This window comes from Neovison vison, chromosome 5, assembly GCF_020171115.1.
Source record: "Neovison vison isolate M4711 chromosome 5, ASM_NN_V1, whole genome shotgun sequence".
In the NCBI taxonomy this organism is placed as follows: domain Eukaryota; kingdom Metazoa; phylum Chordata; class Mammalia; order Carnivora; family Mustelidae; genus Neogale; species Neogale vison.
This window is the reverse complement of record NC_058095.1, coordinates 23,496,077-23,518,020: the sequence shown is the minus strand read 5'-3', so window position 1 is coordinate 23,518,020 and position 21,944 is coordinate 23,496,077. Positions and strand designations below refer to the sequence as shown.

The window sequence follows — 21,944 nt, the reverse complement described above, 5'->3', positions numbered from 1 at the left end:
CTAGGTCTTTATGAGAAAGATCGAAGTATACGGTCTAAAAAAGTGAAAACCACATTAGGTTAAAAGAGCAAGTTGCAAAACATTTTATATCACAAACTCACTTCTGTTATTAAAGGCAAAAATTTGCATGTATGAGAAAATTCATATCAGATTATTAACAGTGGCTACTTCTGGGACTGGAGGGGTAGGTGGTACAATGAAGGCTGGGGAAAAGAGGACTTCTTCGGGCTCTCTGCTCAGCAGGGAGCCTGCTTCCTCCTCTCTCTCTCTGCCTGCCTCTCTGCCTACTTGTAATCTCTCTCTGTCAAATAAATAAATAAAATCTTTAAAAAAAAAAAAAAAAAAAGAGGACTTCTTATCTTATAGTCTATACTGCTTGATTTTATGACAACAAACATGTATTTCTTTTGTAATTAAAAAAAATAAGCAAAACAATATATTAAATACCATGCAATGAAGATAACCTCTAACTGTTTTATAATTCTTCACATTTTAAAAAGAATTCCTATAAAATTAGTTTACAAAAGTATTTTAAGCTTTAATAACACTCTTCAGATCATTAAACCATCATCTTAATACCTGCTAATGATAATGTGTATCCGGTTTAAGGCCAGTAACTGTCATACCTACAAACAGTTGAATGAAATAATATTTTCTACTATAGATCTCATAATGAATTATGTTTCACCTTTTTTTTTTTTTTAAAGTAAGCTCTACGTCCAACGTGGTACTTGAACTCACAACCCCAAAATCAAGAGTTGCATACTCAATGAACTGAGCTAGCCAGGCCCCAATTATGTTTCACACTTTTTTTTTTTTTTTAAGATTTTGCTTATTTATTTGACTGAGAGAGATATCACAATTGGGCAGAGAGGCAGGCAGAGAGAGAGGGAAGCACTATTGAGCAGAGAGCCCAATGCGGGGGGCTCGATCCCAGGTCCCTGAGATCATGACCTGAGCCGAAGGCAGAGGCTTAACCCACTGCGCCACCCAGGCGCCCCGTATGTTTCACATTTTTTTTTTCACATTTTTTTTTTTAAGATTTTATTTATTTATTTGTCAGAGAGAGAGGAGCGAGAGCAAGCACAGGCAGACAGAGTGGCAGGCAGAGGCAGAGGGAGAAGCAGGCTCCCTGCCAAGCAAGGAGCCTGATGTGAGACTCGATCCCAGGATGCTGGGATCATGACCTGAGCTGAAGGCAGCTATTCAACCAACTGAGCCACCCAGGTGTCCCTGTTTCACATTTTTAAATGATGCATCCAGACTTCTGCTTCTGGCTATGACAGCTTAGGTGATATCAGAACAATTATAAAAACCAGATAAAAAAAAAGTTTTAAGGGACGCCTGGGTGGCTCAGTTGGTTAAGCGGCTGCGTTCGGCTCAGGTCATGATCCCAGTGTCCTGGGATCGAGCCCCACATCGGGCTCCTTGCTTGGCAGGGAGCCTGCTTCTCCCTCTGCCTCTGCTTGCCACTCTGTCTGCCGATGCTTGCTCTTGGTTCTCTCTCTATGACAAATAAATAAATAAAATCCTTAAAAAAAAAAAAGTTTTAAGTATTTGAATGGGAATCACAAAAAGATCAGCTCTATGTTCATGGGTTCCTTATTCCCTTGCTGCATTTTCTGACTTCAAAGCAGAACACAGAGGCTAAGGAAGAAAGAAGAATCATAAAGCTTGCAATTGTCTTGCGGGGCTGATGACACAATAATTGGAATTCAGTCCACCAAAGCTGCCAGGATTCAAATGGCCAATATCCCAGAGAAACTGAATGACAGATAAAGTCTAACATTCTTCATTCAAGACATTTTCTGACTTTTCCTTCAAGACATTTTTCTTCAAGACATTTGCTGACTAGATTTTAGCAGTTTTATGATGGGAGGGAACTAAATACTGGATTTCAGGGCCCAGAAGGGAAGGGATAACCTTAGTAAACACCCTTGACCAAACTAGAAACCAGGAATAAGAACAGCTTGGAAAAAAACAAACAGATTCAACCGAATCAAGACGATCTCACTTAATGAAAGAATGAAAGCTTTCTCTTTCAGATCAGGAATAAAACAGGATGCCTGCTTTTGCCACTCCTAATCACATAGTACTAGAGGTTCTAGTCAGAGTAATTAGGCAAAAAAGAGAAATAAAGAGCATTCAGACTGCAAAGGAAAAGTAAGTTATCTCTGTTCACAGACAAAATACAAAAATCTTATATGCAGGAAAATCTCAAGGTTCCCCCGGCCAAATTGTTAGAATAAATATTCAGGAAAGTTGTAGGATACAAAATAAACGTACAGAAATCAGTTGCGTTTCTACACACTAACAATGAACAACTTCAAAAGGAAATTAACAAAACCATTCCATTTGCAGTAACATCAAAAATAATATAACATACTCAGGAACAAATTTAACCATGTAAGTAAAAGACTTGTACGCTCAAAACTAAAAAATGTTGTTGAAAGAAGTTAAAGAAGATAGAAACAAACAACAAATAGAAAGACATGCTTTGTTTATGGATTAGAAATCAGTATTAAGAGGTTCATAACATCCATGGGGCAGGGCAGCCCAGCTGGCTCATTCGGCAGAACATGCAACTCTTGATCTCAGAGTTCTGGGTTTGAGCCCCATGTTGTGTGCAGAGATTACTTAAAAAATGTTTTAAAACTTAGGGCTCCTGGGTGGATCCGTCAGTCTGCATCCTAATCTTGGTTTCAGCTCAGGTCATGGTCTCATGGGTTAAGAGACTGAGCCCTGAGTCAGGCTCCATGCCCTGCAAGGAGTCTGCTTGACAGTCTCTCCCTCTGCCCCTCACCCCACTCATGCTCGCTTCTCCCTCTCTCTCTTTTTCTCTCAAATAAATAAATAAAATCTTTAAAACTTTTTAAAAACTTTTAAAAAAGTTCATAATATCCAATGCAATCTATAGATTCGGTACAATCCCACTCAAAAGCCCAACAATGTTGTTTGCAGAAATTTAAAAGTCCACCGAAAGTTCATATAGAATCTCAGAAGTCCCTTTAGAGCCAAAACAATCTTTTTTTTTTTTTAAAGATTGTTTTCATTTATTTGATAGAGAGAGAGCACAAGTAGGGGGAGCAGCAGCAGCAGGAGGACCCCATGAGGAGCTCTATCCCAGGTCCCCAGCATTACGACCTAAGCCAAAGGCAGACACTTATAAATTGAGCCACCCAGGTGCCCCCAGAGCCAAAATAATCTTGAGAAAAGAACAAAGCTTCACATTTCCTGATTACAAAGGTAAAATAATTTAAAAAGGTGTGGTACTGGTAATATATCCAGAATATATTAAGAACTCCTATACTCAACAATAAAAAAGCAAAAAACCCAATTATAATATGGGTAATGGGGTGCCTCGGTAGCTCAGTCAGTTAAGCATCTCACTCTTCATTTCAGCCAGGTCATGATCTCAGGGTCCTGGGATCAAGCCCCATATTGAGCTCCATGCTCAGCATTACTCTCTCCCCCCTCTCTCTCCTTCCTTCCCACTGCATACATGCACATACTTCCTCTCTCTAAAATAAATAAATAAATAAAATCCTTTTTTTTTTTTTTTTAAGATTTTATTTACTTATTTGTCAGATAGAGATCACATGTAGGCAGAGAGGCAGGCAGAGAAGAGAGAAAGGAGGAAGCAGGCTCCCTGCTGAGCAAAGATCCCGACGTGGGGCTTGATCCCAGGACCCCAGGATCATGACCCGAGCCAAAGGCAGAGGCTTTAACCCACTGAGGCACCCAGGCACCCCAATAAATAAATCTTTTTAAAAAATGGACAAAAGGGGCGCGTGGGTGGCTCAGTGGGTTAAGCCGCTGCCTTCGGCTCAGGTCATGATCTCAGGGTCCTGGAATCGAGGCCCGCATCGGGCTCTCTGCTCAGCAGGGAGCCTGCTTCCTCCTCTCTCTCTGCCTGCCTCTCTGCCTGCTTGTGATCTCTCTCTGTCAAATAAATAAATAAAATCTTTTAAAAAAAATGGACAAAGGACTTAGACATTTTTTCTAAGATATATAAATGGCCAATAAGCTCATGGAAAAATCACTAATCATTAGGGAAATACAAATCCAAGCCACGATAAAACACCACTTCATCCCTATTAGGATGGCTACTAACAATAAAAGAAAATAACAAGATATAACAGATGTGGAGAAACTGGTACCCTTCTGTACAACTGATGGGAATGTAAAAAGGTGCAGCTGCCACAAATAAAAAGTATATTGATTCTTCAAAAAATTAAAAATAAAATTAACCATATGATCCAGCCATTCCATTTTGGGTATATATTCAAATGAAGTGAAATAGTTTCAAGGAGATATTAGGACATCCATGTTGACAGCAGCATTACTCACAACACTTAAAAGGTGGAAACAACCGGGAAAGCCTGGGTAGTACAGCCGGTTAAGTGTCCAGCTCTTGGTTTCGGTTCAGTTGTGATCTCAGGGTAATGGGACTGAGCCCTGTTTTAGGCTCTGTGCTCAGCAGGGTCTGCTTGAGATTCTCTCTCTCTCTCTCTCCCTCAGCCTCTACCTATTCACAGTGCATGCTCTCTCTCTAAAATAAATAACTGTATCTTAAAAAAATAAAAGTTTTACTGACATACAAATGGATAAACAAAATGTGGTGTATATATATACAATGGAATATTATCCAGCCTTAAAAGAGAAATTCTGAAACAAGCCACAACATTGATGATCTTGAACATTATGCTAAATGAAACAAGTCAATTATAAAATGGCAAATACTGTATGATTCCACTTAAATGAGGTATCTAGAATAGCCAAATTCATAGAAACAAAAAGGAGTATAATGGTGTAGAATGATGGTTGCCAGGGGCAGAGGGACGGGAAGAATTAGTTATTTTAATGGATACAGAGTTCGGTTTTCTAAGATGAAGAGTTCTACAGATGGGCGGTAGTCATAGTAGTTCAATAATGTGAATATGTACCAATGAACCATACAATTATAAATGGTTATGATGGTAAATTACATGTTACCATCTTACATTATATGTATTTTACCACAATTAAAAGAAAAATTGGGGGCACCTGGGTGGCTCAGTGGGTTAAGCCGCGCCTGCGGCTCAGGTCATGATCTCGGGGTTCTGGGATCGAGTCCCGCATCAGGCTCTCTGCTCAGCAGGGGGCCTGCTTTCTTCCTCTCTCTCTGCCTGCCTCTCTGTCTACTTGTGATCTCTCTCTGTCAAATAAATAAATAAAATCTTTAAAAAAAAAAAAGAAAAGAAAAATTGATCTGGCTGTATTCTGTCTTCTCCCCCTAAGGAAACAGAGAATTAAATTTTTCTCTAGAATGAACTAAAATTAAGTAGAAACTCCTACAATCTGAGACAAATTAAGAAAGATCTGAGTAAGTAGAAAAATATATATTCTTTATGAATGAGAAAGTTCAATGTGCTCTCCCCAATGGAGTCAGTGCAATACCTATAACAATACCAGCAGGGTTTATTGTAGGACTTGACAAGTTGATCCTAAAATTCATATGAAAATTAAACGGACCCAGAATAGGCAAAATCATTTTTTAAAAAGAACAAAGATAGAGGGCTTATTTCAAGACTTTAATTTCAAGACTTAAACAGAACAGAGAGTGCAGAAGTTCAATAGGGAAAGAGTTATCTTTTTATTTTTTATTTCTTTAAAAGATTTTATTTATTTATTTGACAGAGACACAGCAAGAGAGGGAACACAAGCTCTTTCTGTGACAAATAAATGTCTCAGAGACAAATATTTGTCACTCTCTGACAAATAAATAAATAAAATCTTTGAAAAAATATATGACAATAAAAGAAAAATTCAATCAATAGAATTCATCAAGGTGCTTGGCTGGCTCAGTCAATAGAACATGTAACATTTGATCTCATGATCTCAGGGTTGTGCCCCACATTCAGAGTAGAGTTAGCATACATACAGACAGACATGCATAAATTGGAATTCACTGCAATTGAAAACTTATATTCATCAAAAAAAAAAAAAAAACCCTAACAACAATGAAAAGGCAAGTGACAACACTGGGTGAGAGTATTTGCAAAACTATTTGACCAACAAACGCTTGTATCTGAAACATATATAGAACTCTTAAAATGCACTAAAAAGACAAACAAACCCCCTAGACAAATGGCAAAGGTTCTGAATAGACAGTTGACCAAAGAAGAGATAAGGATGGTAAGTAAATATGGACATGAAAAGATGTTTGACATCATTAGCTATTAGGGAAATGTAAATTAAAACCATAATAAGATACCACTAGATAATCAGTTGAATAGTTAAAATTTAAAAGTGTTAGCATTTAAAAATAACAAGGATATGGAGCAACTGGAACTCTCAAACACAGTTAATGAGAAAATAAAATGGTGCAACCACTTTAGAAAACTGGTAGTTTCTTTAAAAATTCTCCATTTACCGTATGATGCAGCCATTGTATTCCCAATTATCTACCCAAAGAAATGAAAGCATATGCCCACAAAAAGGGCACAGATTGCTTGTATATTTTTAAAACACAACCTTTAATATTGGAAATAAAAATAAAATTGCCAGAATTTCTGGTCTTGCATATAATAAGTTCAGAAGTTGCCACTCCATCCCAACAACAAGTAAAAAGCTAAACAAACTGAAAAATCAACAACTCTCCATAAATCTGTCAGAGACGTGAGGTCACGAGATAAACCACTGTTAGCAGATACAAAGAATCACAACTTACTTGAGCAAAAACCCACAAGCAAAAACTACCTCTAGCAACCACTGCTGGGGTAGGAAGACCTGGGCAGTAACTGGTGAAGTGCAGGAGGCTCAGTGTGGACAAGTCTGAAAGTTAAAAATTCCAGGAGATGGGGCCCCTGGGTGGCTCAGTCAGTTAAGCATCTGTCTGTGGCTCAGGTCATGATCTCAGGGTTCTGGGATGGAGTCCCCATATCAGGCTCCCTGCTCGAGGGGAGCCTCCTCCTCCCTCTGCCTGCCGCTCCCCCTGCTTGTGTGCATGTGCATGTACTCTCTTTCTGTTAAATAAATAAAATCTTTCAAAAAATAAATAAAAATTCCAGGATAACCGGTCATGGGGGGACTCCTCTGACAGTCTTGTGAGTTTTACCTCTGAGAGTTACCAGGTCCTAACAGTGAATATCAGAGAAAAATCCCCTCATGCTTCTGGCAGGAGGAAAGAAAAAGGAGTATTCTGAAATACGATAGGGCGTTCTGTTCTCAACAAAACCTGCGTTCAAGCAAAACTATTTTACCAGAGCTAAACCTGCTGGGTTTTGTCAGAGCCTAACCTACTTGGGGAAAGGGAAAGAACAAACTCCAATGCCACCAGCCATCCTGTCCCACCAGTAGGGGAGAAAACCTGAAAGTACTGGTGAAGTTCACAGACCAGAGACACCAAAAGATTGAGACCTAGTAAGAGATTCATACATATTCCCCTTACCCCTTCACCTCACCACAGCATTATTAAAGGCCTATTTTACTATAGTTCCTTTTATCCAGTACATCATGTCTGCTTCTCAAAAAATACCGGAAAGCATACTAAAAGGCAGAAAATGCAATTTGGAGACACTAAAAAAGCATCAAAACCAGAGTCAGTTATGGAGGGAATATTGTAAATCTCAGACTAGATTTTTAAAACTATGTTTAATATGCTAAGATCTTTAATGAGAAGATAGACACATCAAGAAGGGATTGATAATGCAAGTAGAGAGAGATTCTAAAAAAGAATTTTAAAAAAAAGACAGAAATTAAAAGCATAGTAACAGAAATGTAGAATGCCTTTCATGAACTGATTGTTAGACCGTTCAAGGCTGTAGAAACAATCTCTGAGCTTACAGACATGAAAAAAGAAACCTCCAAAACTGGAAGAAAAAAAAAAAAAAGACTAGGGGGTGGGAGGGACCAGAACAAAATATCCAAGAACTGTGGGAAAACTACAAGAAGTATAACATATACACAATGGGATGACCAGAAGGACAAGAAAAAGAAAGGAACAGAAGCAATATTTGGAGCAATGATGGCTAAGAATGCCCCCAAATTAACGTCAGACACCAAACCACAGATCCAGGAAGCTCAGAGAACACCAAATAGGATAAATGCCCAAAACTCCAAACATAAACATACCATATTCGAACTTTGGAAAAATCAAACATAAAGAAAAAGTCTTGAAAGAAGCCAGAGGGAAAAAACACTTTATCGAAGAGCAAGTTAAGAATTAAATTCAACTTCTCAGCAGCCACGCAAGCAAGAAGATAATGGAATGAAATATTTATTTATTTATTTTAAAAAAGATTTTATTTATTTATTTGACAGACAGAGATCACAAGTAGGCAGAGAGGCAGGCAGAGAGAGAGGAAGAAGCAGGCTCCCTGCTGAGCAGAGAGCCTGATGCGGGGCTTGATCCCAGGACCCTGAGATCATGACCTGAGCCGAAGGCAGAGGCTTTAACCCACTGAGCTACCCAGGCGCCCCTGGAATGAAATATTTAAAGGGCTGAGAAAGAAAAACTAACTAGAATTCTGTATCCTTCAAATTGATCTTTCAAAGTGAAAGAGAATGTTCCTCTCAATCTTGCTGTGACCCAAAACTGCTCTGAAAAAATTAAGTCTTCAAAAAAAAAAAATGGGGAGAGGAGCACGTGGTTGACTCAGTTGTTAAGCGTCTAATTCTCGGCTGGGCTCAGGTCATGATCTCAGGGTCGAAAGACATAGCTCCACGTGGGGCTCCATGCTCAATGTGTAATCTGTTTAAGATTTTTTCCGTCCCTCCCACTCTGCTCCTCTGCCTGCTCATGTTCTCTCCCTCAGATAGATAAATAAATAAATAAATAAAATACATTTTTTTACAAAGTGGGGAGAAACAGACTTTTGTCAGACAAACAAAAATTGGGGGAATTTGTTGCAAGTAGATATGCTTTTACAAGATAGGTTAAAAGAAGTTCTTTAGAGAAAAGGAAAATGACACAGATTAGAAACTTGGATCTATATAAAGAGAGAGCATCAGAGAATGAATAAAAGAAGGTAAAATAAAAATGTTTATGACTGTTATTTTTAATTATCTAAAAGATAACTGTTCAAAGTATTAATAGTAACAATATGTTGGCTTCTGTGTATGTTTATGCATAAGTGAAATGAATGACAGCAATGAAACAAGGGATGGCAAGAAGAAACTGGTCATATTTTGTTATTATAAGGTACTTGGTACTACTTGTGAAGCATTATGGTATTATCTGAAAGTGACTGGATTAATTATAAATATATATTGCAAACTCTAGGGCAACCACTAAAAAAAACCTTTTCAGATTAAAAGTAAAGTGACAGAAAAAGATATACTAACACTAATCAAAACAAAGTGGGAGTAGCTGCATTAATTTCAGACAGAGCAGACTTTAAAGCAAGAGAAGTTAAAAGGAACGTTACATAATGAGAAGGGGGGCAATACTCCAGCAAAACGTAAAAATTCTTAATGTGGATGCATCTAATAATAAAGCATCAAAATACATGAGGTAAAAACTGACAGAATGGCAAAGAGGAATAGATGAATCTACTATTAGAGCTGGAGACTTTAACAGCCTTCTATCAGAAATAAACAGTGTCAGCAGCAGAAATCTGTAAGGATATATTTGAACTCAAAAGCACCACCAACCAATTGGGTATCTGTTGACGATTTCATCAAACAACAGCTTGTGTTACACATTTTACTCAAGTTCATTTGGACCATTCACCAAGACAGACCATATTCTTTGGTCATAGATACACTTGAACTAATTTAAAAAAAAAAAAAGGAAGAAAGAAAGAAATCATAAAATGTCTGTTCTCTGACCACAAAGGAATTAAACTAGAAATCAGTAACAACTATAGCTAGAAAAATCCTCAAAACAATTAGAAGTTAAATAATTATAATACTTTTTTTTTATGATTTTATTTCTTTATTTGACAGAGATCACAAGTAGGCAGAGAGAGAGGAAGGGAAGCAGGCTTCCTGCTGAGCGGAGATTCCTGCTGAGCGGAGATCCCTGCTGATTGAGCCCAATGTGGGACTCAATCCCAGGACCCCGGGACCATAACCCAAGCAGAAGGCAGAGACTTTAACCCACTGAACCACCCAGGTGCCCCTATAATACTTCTAAATAACACATAGGTCAAAGAAGAACCCTCAAGAGAAATCTTAAAATACTTTTAACTAAACGAAAATGAAAATACAATTTACAAAGTTTGTGAGATTCAGGGAGAGCGGTGTTTATAAGGAAATTTACAGTACTGCAACCCTATACTACAAAATCAATCATCTAGGGGTACCTGGCTGGCTCAATCAGTAGAGCTTGAGATTTAGCCCCACAGGGCATAGAGCTTACTTCAAAATTAAAAATAAATCAAATAAATTATCTAAGCTTCCATCTTAGGAAACTAGAAAAAGAACAAATTAAATCCAAAATAAGGCACAGGAAAAAAAAAATTAAAATTAGAGCAGGGGTGTTTCGTTGGCTCAGTTGGTTAAGGGGCTGCTTTTGGCTCAGGTCATGATCCCAGGGTCCTGGAATTGAGCCCCTTGTCAGGCTCCCTGCTCAGTAGGAAGCCTGCTTTTACCTCTCCCACTCTCCCAGCCTGTGTTTCCTCTCCTGCTGTCTCTCTCTGTCAAATAAATCAATAAATTAAAAAAAAAATCAATAACTTAAAAACAACAACAACAACAAAAGCTGATTCTTTGGGGGGAAAAATATCATCAAAATCAGTAAGCCTCAAGCCAGGTTAAGAGAAAAGGGAGAAAACGAAAACACAATTACTAAAATCAGGAGCCTAGGTGGCTCAGTCAGTTAAACCTCTTGACTCTTGGTTTTCACTCAGGTCATGATCTCAAAGTCATGGGATCCAGCTCTGCATCAGGCTCCATGCTCAGCATGGAGTCTGCTTGGGAGTCTCTCTCTCTCTCCCCACCTCTGCCCCTCCCATACCCTTTCTCTCTCTAAAGTAAATAAATCTTTTTTTTTTTTTTAAAGAAAAAAACTGAAAGAGACAACATCACTACAGATCCCATGGACATTAAAAAAATGATACAGGAGGGGCACCTGAGTGGCTCAGTCAGTTAAGCCACCAATTCTTGATTTAGGTTCAGGTCATGATCTCAGGGTCATGATAACAGCTTTGTATTGGGCTCTGTGCTGGGCATGGAGCCTGCTTAAAAGTCCCTCTAATTCTGCCTCTCCCCCCACTCAAAAAAATGAATAAGTTAAATTAAATTTAAAAATAATACAGGAATATTATAAACAAATCTCTGCCCCAAATCTAAAAACCTCAATCAAAGGGACCAATTCCTTGAAACCCACAATCTACTAAAACACATACAAGAAGAAAACAGATAAGCTAAATAGCTATGTATCTTTTAAGGAAGTTGAATCAGGACACATGGGTGCTTCAGTTGGTTGAGTGTCTGACTCCTGGTTTCAGCTCAGGTCATCTCAGGGTGGTGAGTTCAAGCCCTATATTGGGCTCCATATTCAGTGGGGAGTCTGCTTTAGATTCTCTCTCTGCCCCTCCCCCACCCACTCAAAAGCACATGCTCTCTAAAATAAATAAATAAGTCTTTAAAATTAAAAAAAAGGGGCGCCTGGGTGGCTCAGTGGGTTAAGCTGCTGCCTTCGGCTCAGGTCATGATCTCAGGGTCCTGGGATCGAGTCCTGCATCGGGCTCTCTGCTCGGCAGGGAGCCTGCTTCCTTCTCTCTCTGCCTGCCTCTCCGTCTACTTGTGATTTCTCTCTGTCAAATAAATAAATAAAATCTTAAAAAAAAAAAAAATTAAAAAAAAAAAAATAAGAAGAAACTGAATCAATAATGATCTTCCAAAACAGAAAGCACAGGCTCAGACAGGTTCACTTGTGAATTCTACCAAACATTTAAGTAAGAAATGGTATGTATTCTCTAAAATCTGTTCCAGAGCATTGAAGCAGAAAGAATACTTCCTAACTCATTTTATGAAGCTACATTACCCTACTATCAAAACAAAAGACACATAAGAAAACTATAGACCAGTGTCTCTTAGGAACATAAATACAAAAATCCTCAACAAAATATTAGCAAATCGAATCCAACAATATATAATAAGAATTATATGCCATGACCAAGTGGGATTTATCCTATTGTGCAAGGTAGTTTCAACACACAAAAATCAATCAATGTACTTCATCACATCAACAGTCTAAAGAAGAAATATTATACAACTATCAGAAGATGCAGAAAAAGCATCTAACAACATCCAATACCCATTCATGATAAAATCTCTCAGCAAAGTAGGAATAAAGATGAATTTCTTCAACTTGAGATAGAACATCTATAAAAACCCTACAACTAACATCGTATTTCATGGTGACAAAGTCCAAGCTTTCCAGCTAAGATGAGGAACAAAGCAAAGATGTCTTACCACTGCTTTTCAACATTGTACTGAAAAGCCCTAGCTAATGTAGTAAGACAAGAAAAGGAAATAAAAGGTATACATATTGGGATAGTAGAAATAAAACTGTCCTTGTTCACAGATGATGTGGTCATGTAGAAAATTCAAAGGAATCAGCAAAAAAACTCCTGGAACTAATGAGCAATTATAATAAGGTTGCAGAATATAAGATTAATATATATATATAAGTCAATCACTTGTCTATATACCAGCAATGAATAAGTGGTATTTGAAATTGAAAACACTTTATCATTTACATTATCATATTCAAAAACAAAATACTTAGGTATAAATCTAACAAAATATATGTAAGATCCAGGAGAAAAACTACTAAATTCTCATAATAGATATTAAAGAACTAAATAAATGGAGAGATAATCCATGTTCATGGGTAAGATTCCATATTGTCAAGACATCAGTTCCTCCCAACTTGATCTATAGATTCAATCCCAATCCCAATAAAAATCCCAGAAAGTTATTTCACGGATACTGAAAAACTGATTCTAAACTTTATATGCAGGGGTGTCTGGGTGGCTCAGTCATTAAGTGTCTGCCTTCAACTCAGGTCCTGATCCCAGGGTCCTGGCATCCAGCCCTGCATTAGGCTTACTGCTCAGTGGGGAGCCTGCTTCCCTCTCTCCCACTCTCCCTGCTTGTGTTCCCTCTCTTGCTGAATCTCTCTGTCAAATAAATAAATAAAACCTTTTAAAAAAACAAACAAAACAAAACCCACAGCATGGAGTGAACCCTAATGTAAACTACTGACTTTGTTAATGAGGTGCCAAGGTAAGTTTCACTGACTGTAACAATTGTACCACTTTGGTTCAGGATGTTGATAATGAGGAAGAGAAGGGTGGGTGGGACAAGGAATACGGAGGACATCTCTGTACTTTTTACTCCAAAGTGCTCTGAAAAATTAAGTTTATTAGTAGGAAAAATAGAATCAGCATTTTTAAAAAAAGAGTTTTATTTATTTGACAGAGAGAGGGAGAGAGTGTGCACACAAGCAGGGGGAGCAGGCAGAGGGGGAAGAAGGCTCCCACTGAGCAAGGAACCTGATATGGGGCTCAATCCCAATATCCTGGGATTATAACCTGAGCTGAAGGCAGACACTTAACCGACTGAGCCACCCAGGTGACCCTAAAATCACCATTTAATTCAGAAAACAGGATGCCCTGAAAGTTACCAAAGAGCTGGGAAAACATCTGGTTCTTCAATATAGCCCAGAGTAGTGGTTAGCTTATGCGTTAACACGAAGAATAGCACATAATAGACTTTATGTTTGAAATCCCCAAAACTCAATATACTCAGGACTTGTAAATAAAGTAGAGGCAAAATAAAAACAAGAGCTCAGAAATAAGGCCACTGTAGTGCCCAAAAAACTTTAAAAGCTTCCTGAAAAAAGGTATTCTGAATTTTTAAAAGGATATACCACTGGAACATGTACAGCAAACTAAAATAATCCACTAAATATATTAAATAGTAATATAGCACATTATATACCAGTTTCAATTAAGAATCTAGAAGACTCTCAAAAGGCTTTTTGCTCTTTTTAACGAGACAGCTATGCTCAAGTCTTATCTTCATGTCCAAGTGATAAAGAATATGCGTAACACACAGTTCCCTGGTAGGTTGCAAATTCAACAGATGTCACTATAGCCCAAAAAAAATGTTGTTGGCCTGAAAAGTTCTTTAAAATTTGAATACATTTAAATATTCTTTAATACTTTCTTTGGTCTGGCCTCTGTCCCAACATTCTCGCTTTGCTACATCCAGTCCAATTCACTCGTGTTTGTTATTTCCTTAATCCCAACCATAACTTTGGTTTGAGGCCCCCTACCCTATATTGTTATTTGTATTACTAAACTTATACTTTGATTCCTTTCATTTAAAATCTCCTTATGAAATTCTGCATATTCCAATACATTTGTATTAGAAATTAGTATTTCCCCTTCTCTTTCAATTTTCCACATTTCAGAGCTAGCACTTAATTAGTCATGCATGTATTTTCAGAATGATGACAAAAACAACTCTTGCAAAGAGATGGTGGTTTAATGCTATTCCTAATCTACACTTAACTGCATGACGACGGAATATATATCACTGATGGGCTTATAAAGGCCTACTGAAGCTCATGATAAAGGCCTCTGATGGAGTGTGAGGAACGATTCCTTTTTCTCAAGTTAATAGTTTTGCTCAAAATTGTTACCGTTTGGCAGTATTTCTGACTAGCTGCTTCATCCTCTCATTAAACACATACATGCACTCATCTGCACACTGAAAAATGTACCTCTGCTTCAAGAAGAAACGTGTTAAGATTTACATGCCTTGCATGGATAAGGCAGGGTGATGCTAGTGGATCTGAGGCTAGAATCAGAACTTTGAATGGAATAGGGAAAATTTCTTCCTTACACAGCTAATGCTACAAACATACCTGAGAGAGTATACTAAGGGAAAAGTTAATACAAAACTTTCAAATGATCAATGTCCGTGTGGTTATGCCCAAGCCATCTATTAATGATAAATTAAAAGTCTCGTTACCTGTCAGGACCTGAGTTCAGGCACTCCTGCGGAAGCTGGTGACAATACTAACCCCTGCACTCACTGTGTAGGGAGGTGCACTCCTTGCACTGGGGCTTAAGTGCTAGTGATTTCACCAACCCTTGAAGTGCAGAACAGTAAAAAAACAGTTTTCAGCCGTTTTTCTTACTGAGTTCTCATTTTTTAAATATTACAAAGATCTCAATTAGGTTTTAAAATAAGTTATTTTTGTTGAAAAGGCAGTGCCTTAGTTTAAAGAGACACACGCCAATAGGTCTTTCTGGGTCACTGCACAAACCACAAAACAGCTTCTTTTTCATCAATTAAAAATTTACACAAAGAAGCAACAACTTCATGCCTTCGAACGAACGACTTTCTGATTTTACCGTAAAGTACCAAGATTTAGTGGCTACACATATGTAACTCGGTCTTACAGGAGGCAATCATAAATATTAATAGGTACTGTACTAAAGGAGATCAGCCAAGTTAAAAAATGGTACTTTTCCTATTGACTCAGTTATTCACCTGTCAAACCATACCACCCTGGAAGGAGCTGGCAATCAAATTTGCAACTACTAATTTCTAAAGAACAACATGTTGTACTCTTCCATACAGTAAAACTCAAGAAATGCTACTATGCCCAAGGATAAAATTACACTGTGTATGTATCTGGAAGGCCAAAACTGTTTCTGACTGAAACCTTAAAATGCCACATTAATACAATTTCCCATTCTCTTATACTCTCAAATTAGATGAGCTTACACATGACTCTAGGTTTTTCCCATTGCTGTAGGAGAAATGAGTTGAAAATACCCCTTAGCTAGTTTTGAAGAAAATACTTTATGTACCTAAAAAAGAGTAACGTTTTATCTGAATCCCTCTCCAAATCCCCTTCACTTCTACAAGCTTTCATTTCTCTTCTGACCCTCTTAGAACACAAACACTGCTATTCTAACTATTAGGAGCTTGGCACCATTCAGTTATGCATACTCAAAGCATTTGAGTTCTCTGAATTCTTTCCTGACATTTTAGTAGAGGAAGATAAAAACAAAATTTATAAAAACAAAAAAAAATTTAGTAGAGGAAGATAAAAACCTGAGCTGAAACCATGCCAACTGGAGGGTGCGAGTATATTTTACAATCTCTTCCTATCTATAGTGGCACCATTTTAAAACTACATCAAATTTAAATGTTCTCTACCTACAACAGAGCAAGCTTGCCTTGATATGCTTGGCTAAAATGCTTACATTTTTCTTCACAGATAAGGAAATTAAATAACCCCTCTCTCATTTACCCAAACAATTTTTTAATGTTGACACTCATCCAAAGTCCATTTGAAGGATGTGTTCCTCTAGCTTAAAACCACAGCAATTTGATCTCATTTACAAACAATCGAACAATAAATACTTTTTGGAAATACTCTGCTCAACTGCTACTTTTGGGGGGGGTCATTCTATGGACAAGATAATTTAAGAAAAATTCATGAAATAAAATAAATTCATGAAATAAGTATTTATTTTTCCTTATATTTTTCCTTGTATGCTTCTTTTCAGCGTGAAGGAGAGGGTTAAGAGCAATACAAAATGTGAACTAAAAGGCTAAATTTCTAACTTATTTGATATTCAATGAAAAGATTTTCTTTTCTTTTCTTTTTTTTTTTTAAAGTAAGCTCTACGTGCTAAGTGGGGCTTGAACTCACAACCCTGAGATCAAGAGCTGCATGCTCTACTAGCTGAGCCAGCCAGGCAGCCTGATGGCAAACAAAAAATTTTCTAACAGGAAGTCTCATAGTAATGAAGACTAACCAAAAGATCATTCTGTCAAAAGCAAAAAGCACTTCAGTTCCAGTATTAATACACTTGTGACTTCATGCCAAATATGACAATTTTTTAAAATGGAGATTATGTGGGAATAAGATTTCAGGCCAAAACAGACTACTCAATTTAATCCCTTGTTACAATTACAAGGTCTAAAATAGTTCTCATTTTAAAGATGCTAAGTGAGTTCCCAGGCATTCTATATATTTCCTTTTAACATATTCTTACTCTGTAACTAACTTGGTCATCTAGCTTCTAACCTCCACATTCCAACCCGCAGGACAAATATTTTTCTCTCAATTGTGAATAAGATTCATTATTCCAATTTTAATCTACTGTTCAAGAGGGAAATAAAAATCTTTAAGAAAACCAAGTATGAACTAAGCCACCTTAATAAACCAATCTTTCATGTTCAAAGCACTTATTTTAAAAATATCTCTTCAGTTTTGGGTGCCTTGGTGGTGTGGTCAATTGGCGAGTGACTCTTGGTTTCAGCTCAGGTTGTGACCCCGGGGTTGTGGAATCAAGCCCTGCGTCGGGCTCCACGGTCAGTGCAGTGTCTACTTGGGATTCTCTCTGCCCCTCCCACTCAAGCTCTCTCTCTCTCTCTCTAAAATAAATTAATTAATTTTAAAAAATAACTCTTTAGCTTTAAATGCATGGTATATTCATTTTACATTTATGGAAATGTAATCTGCCTAGGGTTACAAAATGTTAATGTTTGAAGTAGAATTAGAATGTGGCGTCTCCTTTATCTCATAGTACAAATTATTAAAATATTTCCCACGAACATCTAAAAATGTTTCCTATTTCTAATGTAACAAACACTGCTACCTTAATCTGAAAATGTATATGCCACCACACATACATGATACACACAGAGAGACAGCAAATTAAATGGAAAACAGCTCTTACCTTCATCTCCCTCTGGTGCATATGAAGCTGTAATAATGTCAATATCAGCACAATTCATCACAATCTGATTGGTTGCCTGCCTCACCTAAGGGGAAAAGAAAAACCAGCAGTGTCAGAAATAGCCAAGATTAATAACATGTACATCTTCATCTTGGCCTAATGTATGTCACAGGGCATCTTTTTAAGCCCAGCCATCACTAAAGCCTAGACTGAGTATTTATACCTCAATGGTAAAAAATAAATGAGTAGTTTTAAGTAATCTAAGGCAACTCACATTTTCTGAATTATATTAAAAGCAACCATAAACACTTAAGTATTTTAGACTTTAAACATCTGACCAATGAGCTAAATAAAAGCATTTTTCCTACTTAAGCTTTTATTTAAAACAATTAAAACTTTCCAAATTAAAAATTAATTAGGAAACATTTCTTATATGTTGCAATTAATTGTGTATTTCAACCTACACATCAAACCCATCATAATACCTTCTTTAAGGATAGAGGAAGAAAAGGGGTATCATAAATCATGTCAAAACTTCGTAAGACACTCTTTTTTTTTTTTAAGATTTTATTTATTTATTTGACAGAGAGAGATCACAAGTAGGCAGAGAGGCAGGCAGAGAGAGAGGAGGAAGCAGGCCCCCCGCTGAGCAGAGAGCCCGATGGCAGAGAGCCCGATGCGGGACTCGATCCCAGGACCCTGAGATCATGACCCAAGCCGAAGCAGCGGCTTAACCCACTGAGCCACCCAGGCACCCCCGTAAGACATTCTTTAAATTTTCTTCTCTTACCAAAGTAGCATTTTGAATATAACAGACACTAATGACTCACCACCAAGATTAAATAAACTTTTTAAGATTTTGTCTTACTTACTTCAGATCCCCCCCAATAAAATATAGATATAATGAAAGCTCCATCCTCGCTTCCTCATTACATGGAGATAACCACTCTCCTAAGGCTAATGTAGCTCTTTATGGTGTGTATATATAGTACTTCTGCTACATATATAAAGATCAGTAAGCAATGTTTTTAGTTTTACACAAATAGTATCACCTTTGCACCTGCTTTTTTCATTTAACATTTGTTTCTGAGATGGGTAAATGTAGACAGATATAGATCTAATTCATTAAATTTAACTCCTATATAGTATTCCATTATAAAAATAAACCAATTATTTATCCATTTCCTTCCTAAAGGAAGTTAGGTTGTTTCCACTTTTTTTGTTTTTTAAAATAGTGCTATGGGGGCGCCTGGGTGGCTCAGTGGGTTAAAGCCTCTGCCTTCAGCTCAGGTCATGATCTCAGCGTCCTGGGATCGAGCCCCGCATTGGGCTCTCTGCTCAGCAGGGAGCCTGCTTTCTCCTCTCTCTCTGACTGCCTCTCTGCCTACTTGTGATCTCTGTCTCTGTCAAATAAATAAATAAAACCTTTTTTTGAAAAATAGTACTATAACAAATATCTTGGTCCATGTTTTCTTATGCGTATTTTTTTTTTTACCAAGAATATCCCAATTATGCTCTAGAGTAGTTTCAATTAACACTCCCATGAGCAAAGAGTGAAGAAATACCATGTTCCGGGTGCCTGGGTGACTCAGTGGGTTAAGCCCCTGCCTCCAACTCAGGTCATTATCTCAGCGTCCTGGGATCAAGCCCTGCATTGGCTCTCTGCCTGGCGGGGAGCCTGCTTCCCTCTCTTTCTCGCCTGCCTCTCTGCCTACTTGTGATCTCTGTCAAATAAATAAATAAAATCTTAAAAAAAAAAAAAAAAAAGGAAAGGAAATACAATGTTTATCATCCTCTAAAAAACTTAAAAATCTTTGACAATCTGATGGGTATTAAATTATATCCCACCATTGCTTTAATTAGAATTTTCCTGATTAATAGTAGCACTGGTTAAGTAAGCATCTTCTCTACTTAGTTTCTTTCTCCTTCTTTTTTTTTTTTTGGCCATTGCTTTTTCTCTGCAAATTGTTCATTTATAACCCTTGCCGACTTTTCAATTTGGTTGTAGACTTGATTTTATATACTTGCTGCATTTAAACAGAACCTCAGATTCATTTTCAGACCATTCATTTGAATGGTGTGAATTTAAAACAACAAAAATCTGGGGCTCCTGGGTGATTCATTCGGTTATTGGTTTCATTGGTTTCAGCTCCGGTCATGCTCTCATGGTTGTGAGATGGAGCCCTACACGGGGCTCCCCTGCTCAAGGTGGAGTGCGCTTCAGATCTCTCTAGATCTGAATGTGGCAGTTTTGAAGGAAATAGTTTTTCTATCCCCTTCAGCCTCTCCCTCTCCCTCAGTCCCTCCCTGCTCACGGGCAGACACTTTCCCTATCAAATAAATAAATAAAATCTAAAAATAAAATAACAAAAGTACAGATGCCCTAAATCACAAACAAATGTCTACAGAAGCCAGTGAAACAGGTGAATAGAGTAGGCCAGGTGAAGGCTACGTATAAAGGAAGGGGAAGTAGTCATTTCTTGGAGCTAACCAATTACTGCTATATTGAAAAGCAGACTCCATATTAACAGATCTTCCAACTACAAAAAAACAAAAAACAAAAACAAACCCCACAGGGGCTCCTACTTGGCTCTTTTGGTAGGGCATGTGCAACTTTTGATCTCTGGGTCTGAGTCAAGCCCCACACTGGACAGAAAGATTATTTAAAAAAAAAAAAAAGCCACAAATTCAGATTTCATATACGATCTCCCAAATTGTAACTGATGGCAACTAACACAAAATTTGCAAGAACACTGTGCAGTCCAAACAAAACCCACAGTAGGTCAATACTGCCTCAAGATCACTAACAGAACACAGAACCAGGTAAGGACACAAGAGTAATATAATGTCTGTATGAAAAAGCTATACCAAAGAGTAATCATTTTATTAATAACCAATAAATAAACAAGATTAATCTCAAACTAAAATTACCTGACCTAAGTTACAGATATATATTAGTAAGCCTGTAAAAATGGCTAACACATAATGTGAAACTATTTTGGCTCATTAAAAAAAAATCCTTTTCAGGGACTCACTACGTCAGTTGGTAGAGCATGAGACTCTTGATCTTGGGGATATGAATTCAAGCCCCACACTGGGTGTAGAGCTTAGTTTAAAAAAAATCCTTTTTCATAAATCTTTCTGTTTCTAAACAAAAATGTCATTCGATGAACTTTAAAAAAATTTTTTTAAGTGGCAGGAGCACCTGGCTGGCTCAGTCCGTAGAGCATGCAACTCTTGATCTTGGGGTTCTGAGTTCCAGCCCCATGTTACATACAGACATTACTTAAAAATAAAATCTTTAATTAAAAAATAAATTAAACTAATCTTTAAATATATAAATAAATAAATAATTTTTGTAAGTGGTAATATTCCTTCACACCATTTACTTCATCACGAACATTCCTAAGCAGTAACAAAACCTTTCTGTCCCAACTGGACATTTATAGCACTATGTTTGAACAAATAAAGCAAAAAAGATCCCTGTGCCTATTTATAAATTCACTTTTAAAAAATTCAGCAACACAGAGAAATGAAGCACTTAATGAGGCTGGGGTGGGCTGCAGGGAGGTGTCTCCAAAAAGTAAAAATGAATAAAAACCTTCCAGAGTTTGAAGTTTATGCCAACAGGATAATAACAGCAGTTTAGTTACACATCTTCATCTTTATTGAGGCAAGCATATTTTCATTCAACAACATCTACAGTGAATTTAATGGTAACCAAGCAGTTAATCTGCCAATGTCAAGATAGCTGTACAACACTACATATGCCAATTGACATTCACCTCACTACTACTTAACATTCTGAGGGAAAGAGTTTGCATACTTTGGAAAGGCACAGTCTACAACATCCATTTACAAGTATATTCTAATTCCTCCTTTATTTAGAGGAAACCCACCTGTTTATACTACTGAGTTAAGCCGTTTGTTGAACAGCTAATAATTTTTTTTTCCCCAAGACGCTGCCATTTCTGGAAGGGTGGGAGGGAAGAACCAAAGGAATAAAAATACTTATCTTAGTAACAGAATGCTACTCAAATTTTAAAAATCTCACTGTATACTCTGCCTCATCTTAACCATGTCCTTTAAAAAGGATAGAAAGTGTTTTTTTTAGTACTTAGAACCTGATTCACAGTAATCAGTTAATAGATATTGTTATTAAGACACACACACACACAGAGGGGCATGTGGCTACCTCAGGCGGTAAAGCATGCAACTCTTGATCTCAGGGTTGTG

General features: G+C 37.4%; 1 protein-coding gene across 1 annotated transcript in view; it reads right to left on the bottom strand.

Annotated features, from left to right (window-relative positions):
• NPEPPS (aminopeptidase puromycin sensitive) overlaps nt 1-21,944 on the bottom strand; it is an 86,480-nt gene that overhangs the window by 58,428 nt on the left and 6,108 nt on the right. The window contains exon 2 of the mRNA XM_044248134.1: nt 17,709-17,793. Within this exon, the coding sequence (XP_044104069.1) occupies nt 17,709-17,793 (85 nt within the window). The remainder of the gene's footprint in view (nt 1-17,708; nt 17,794-21,944) is intronic.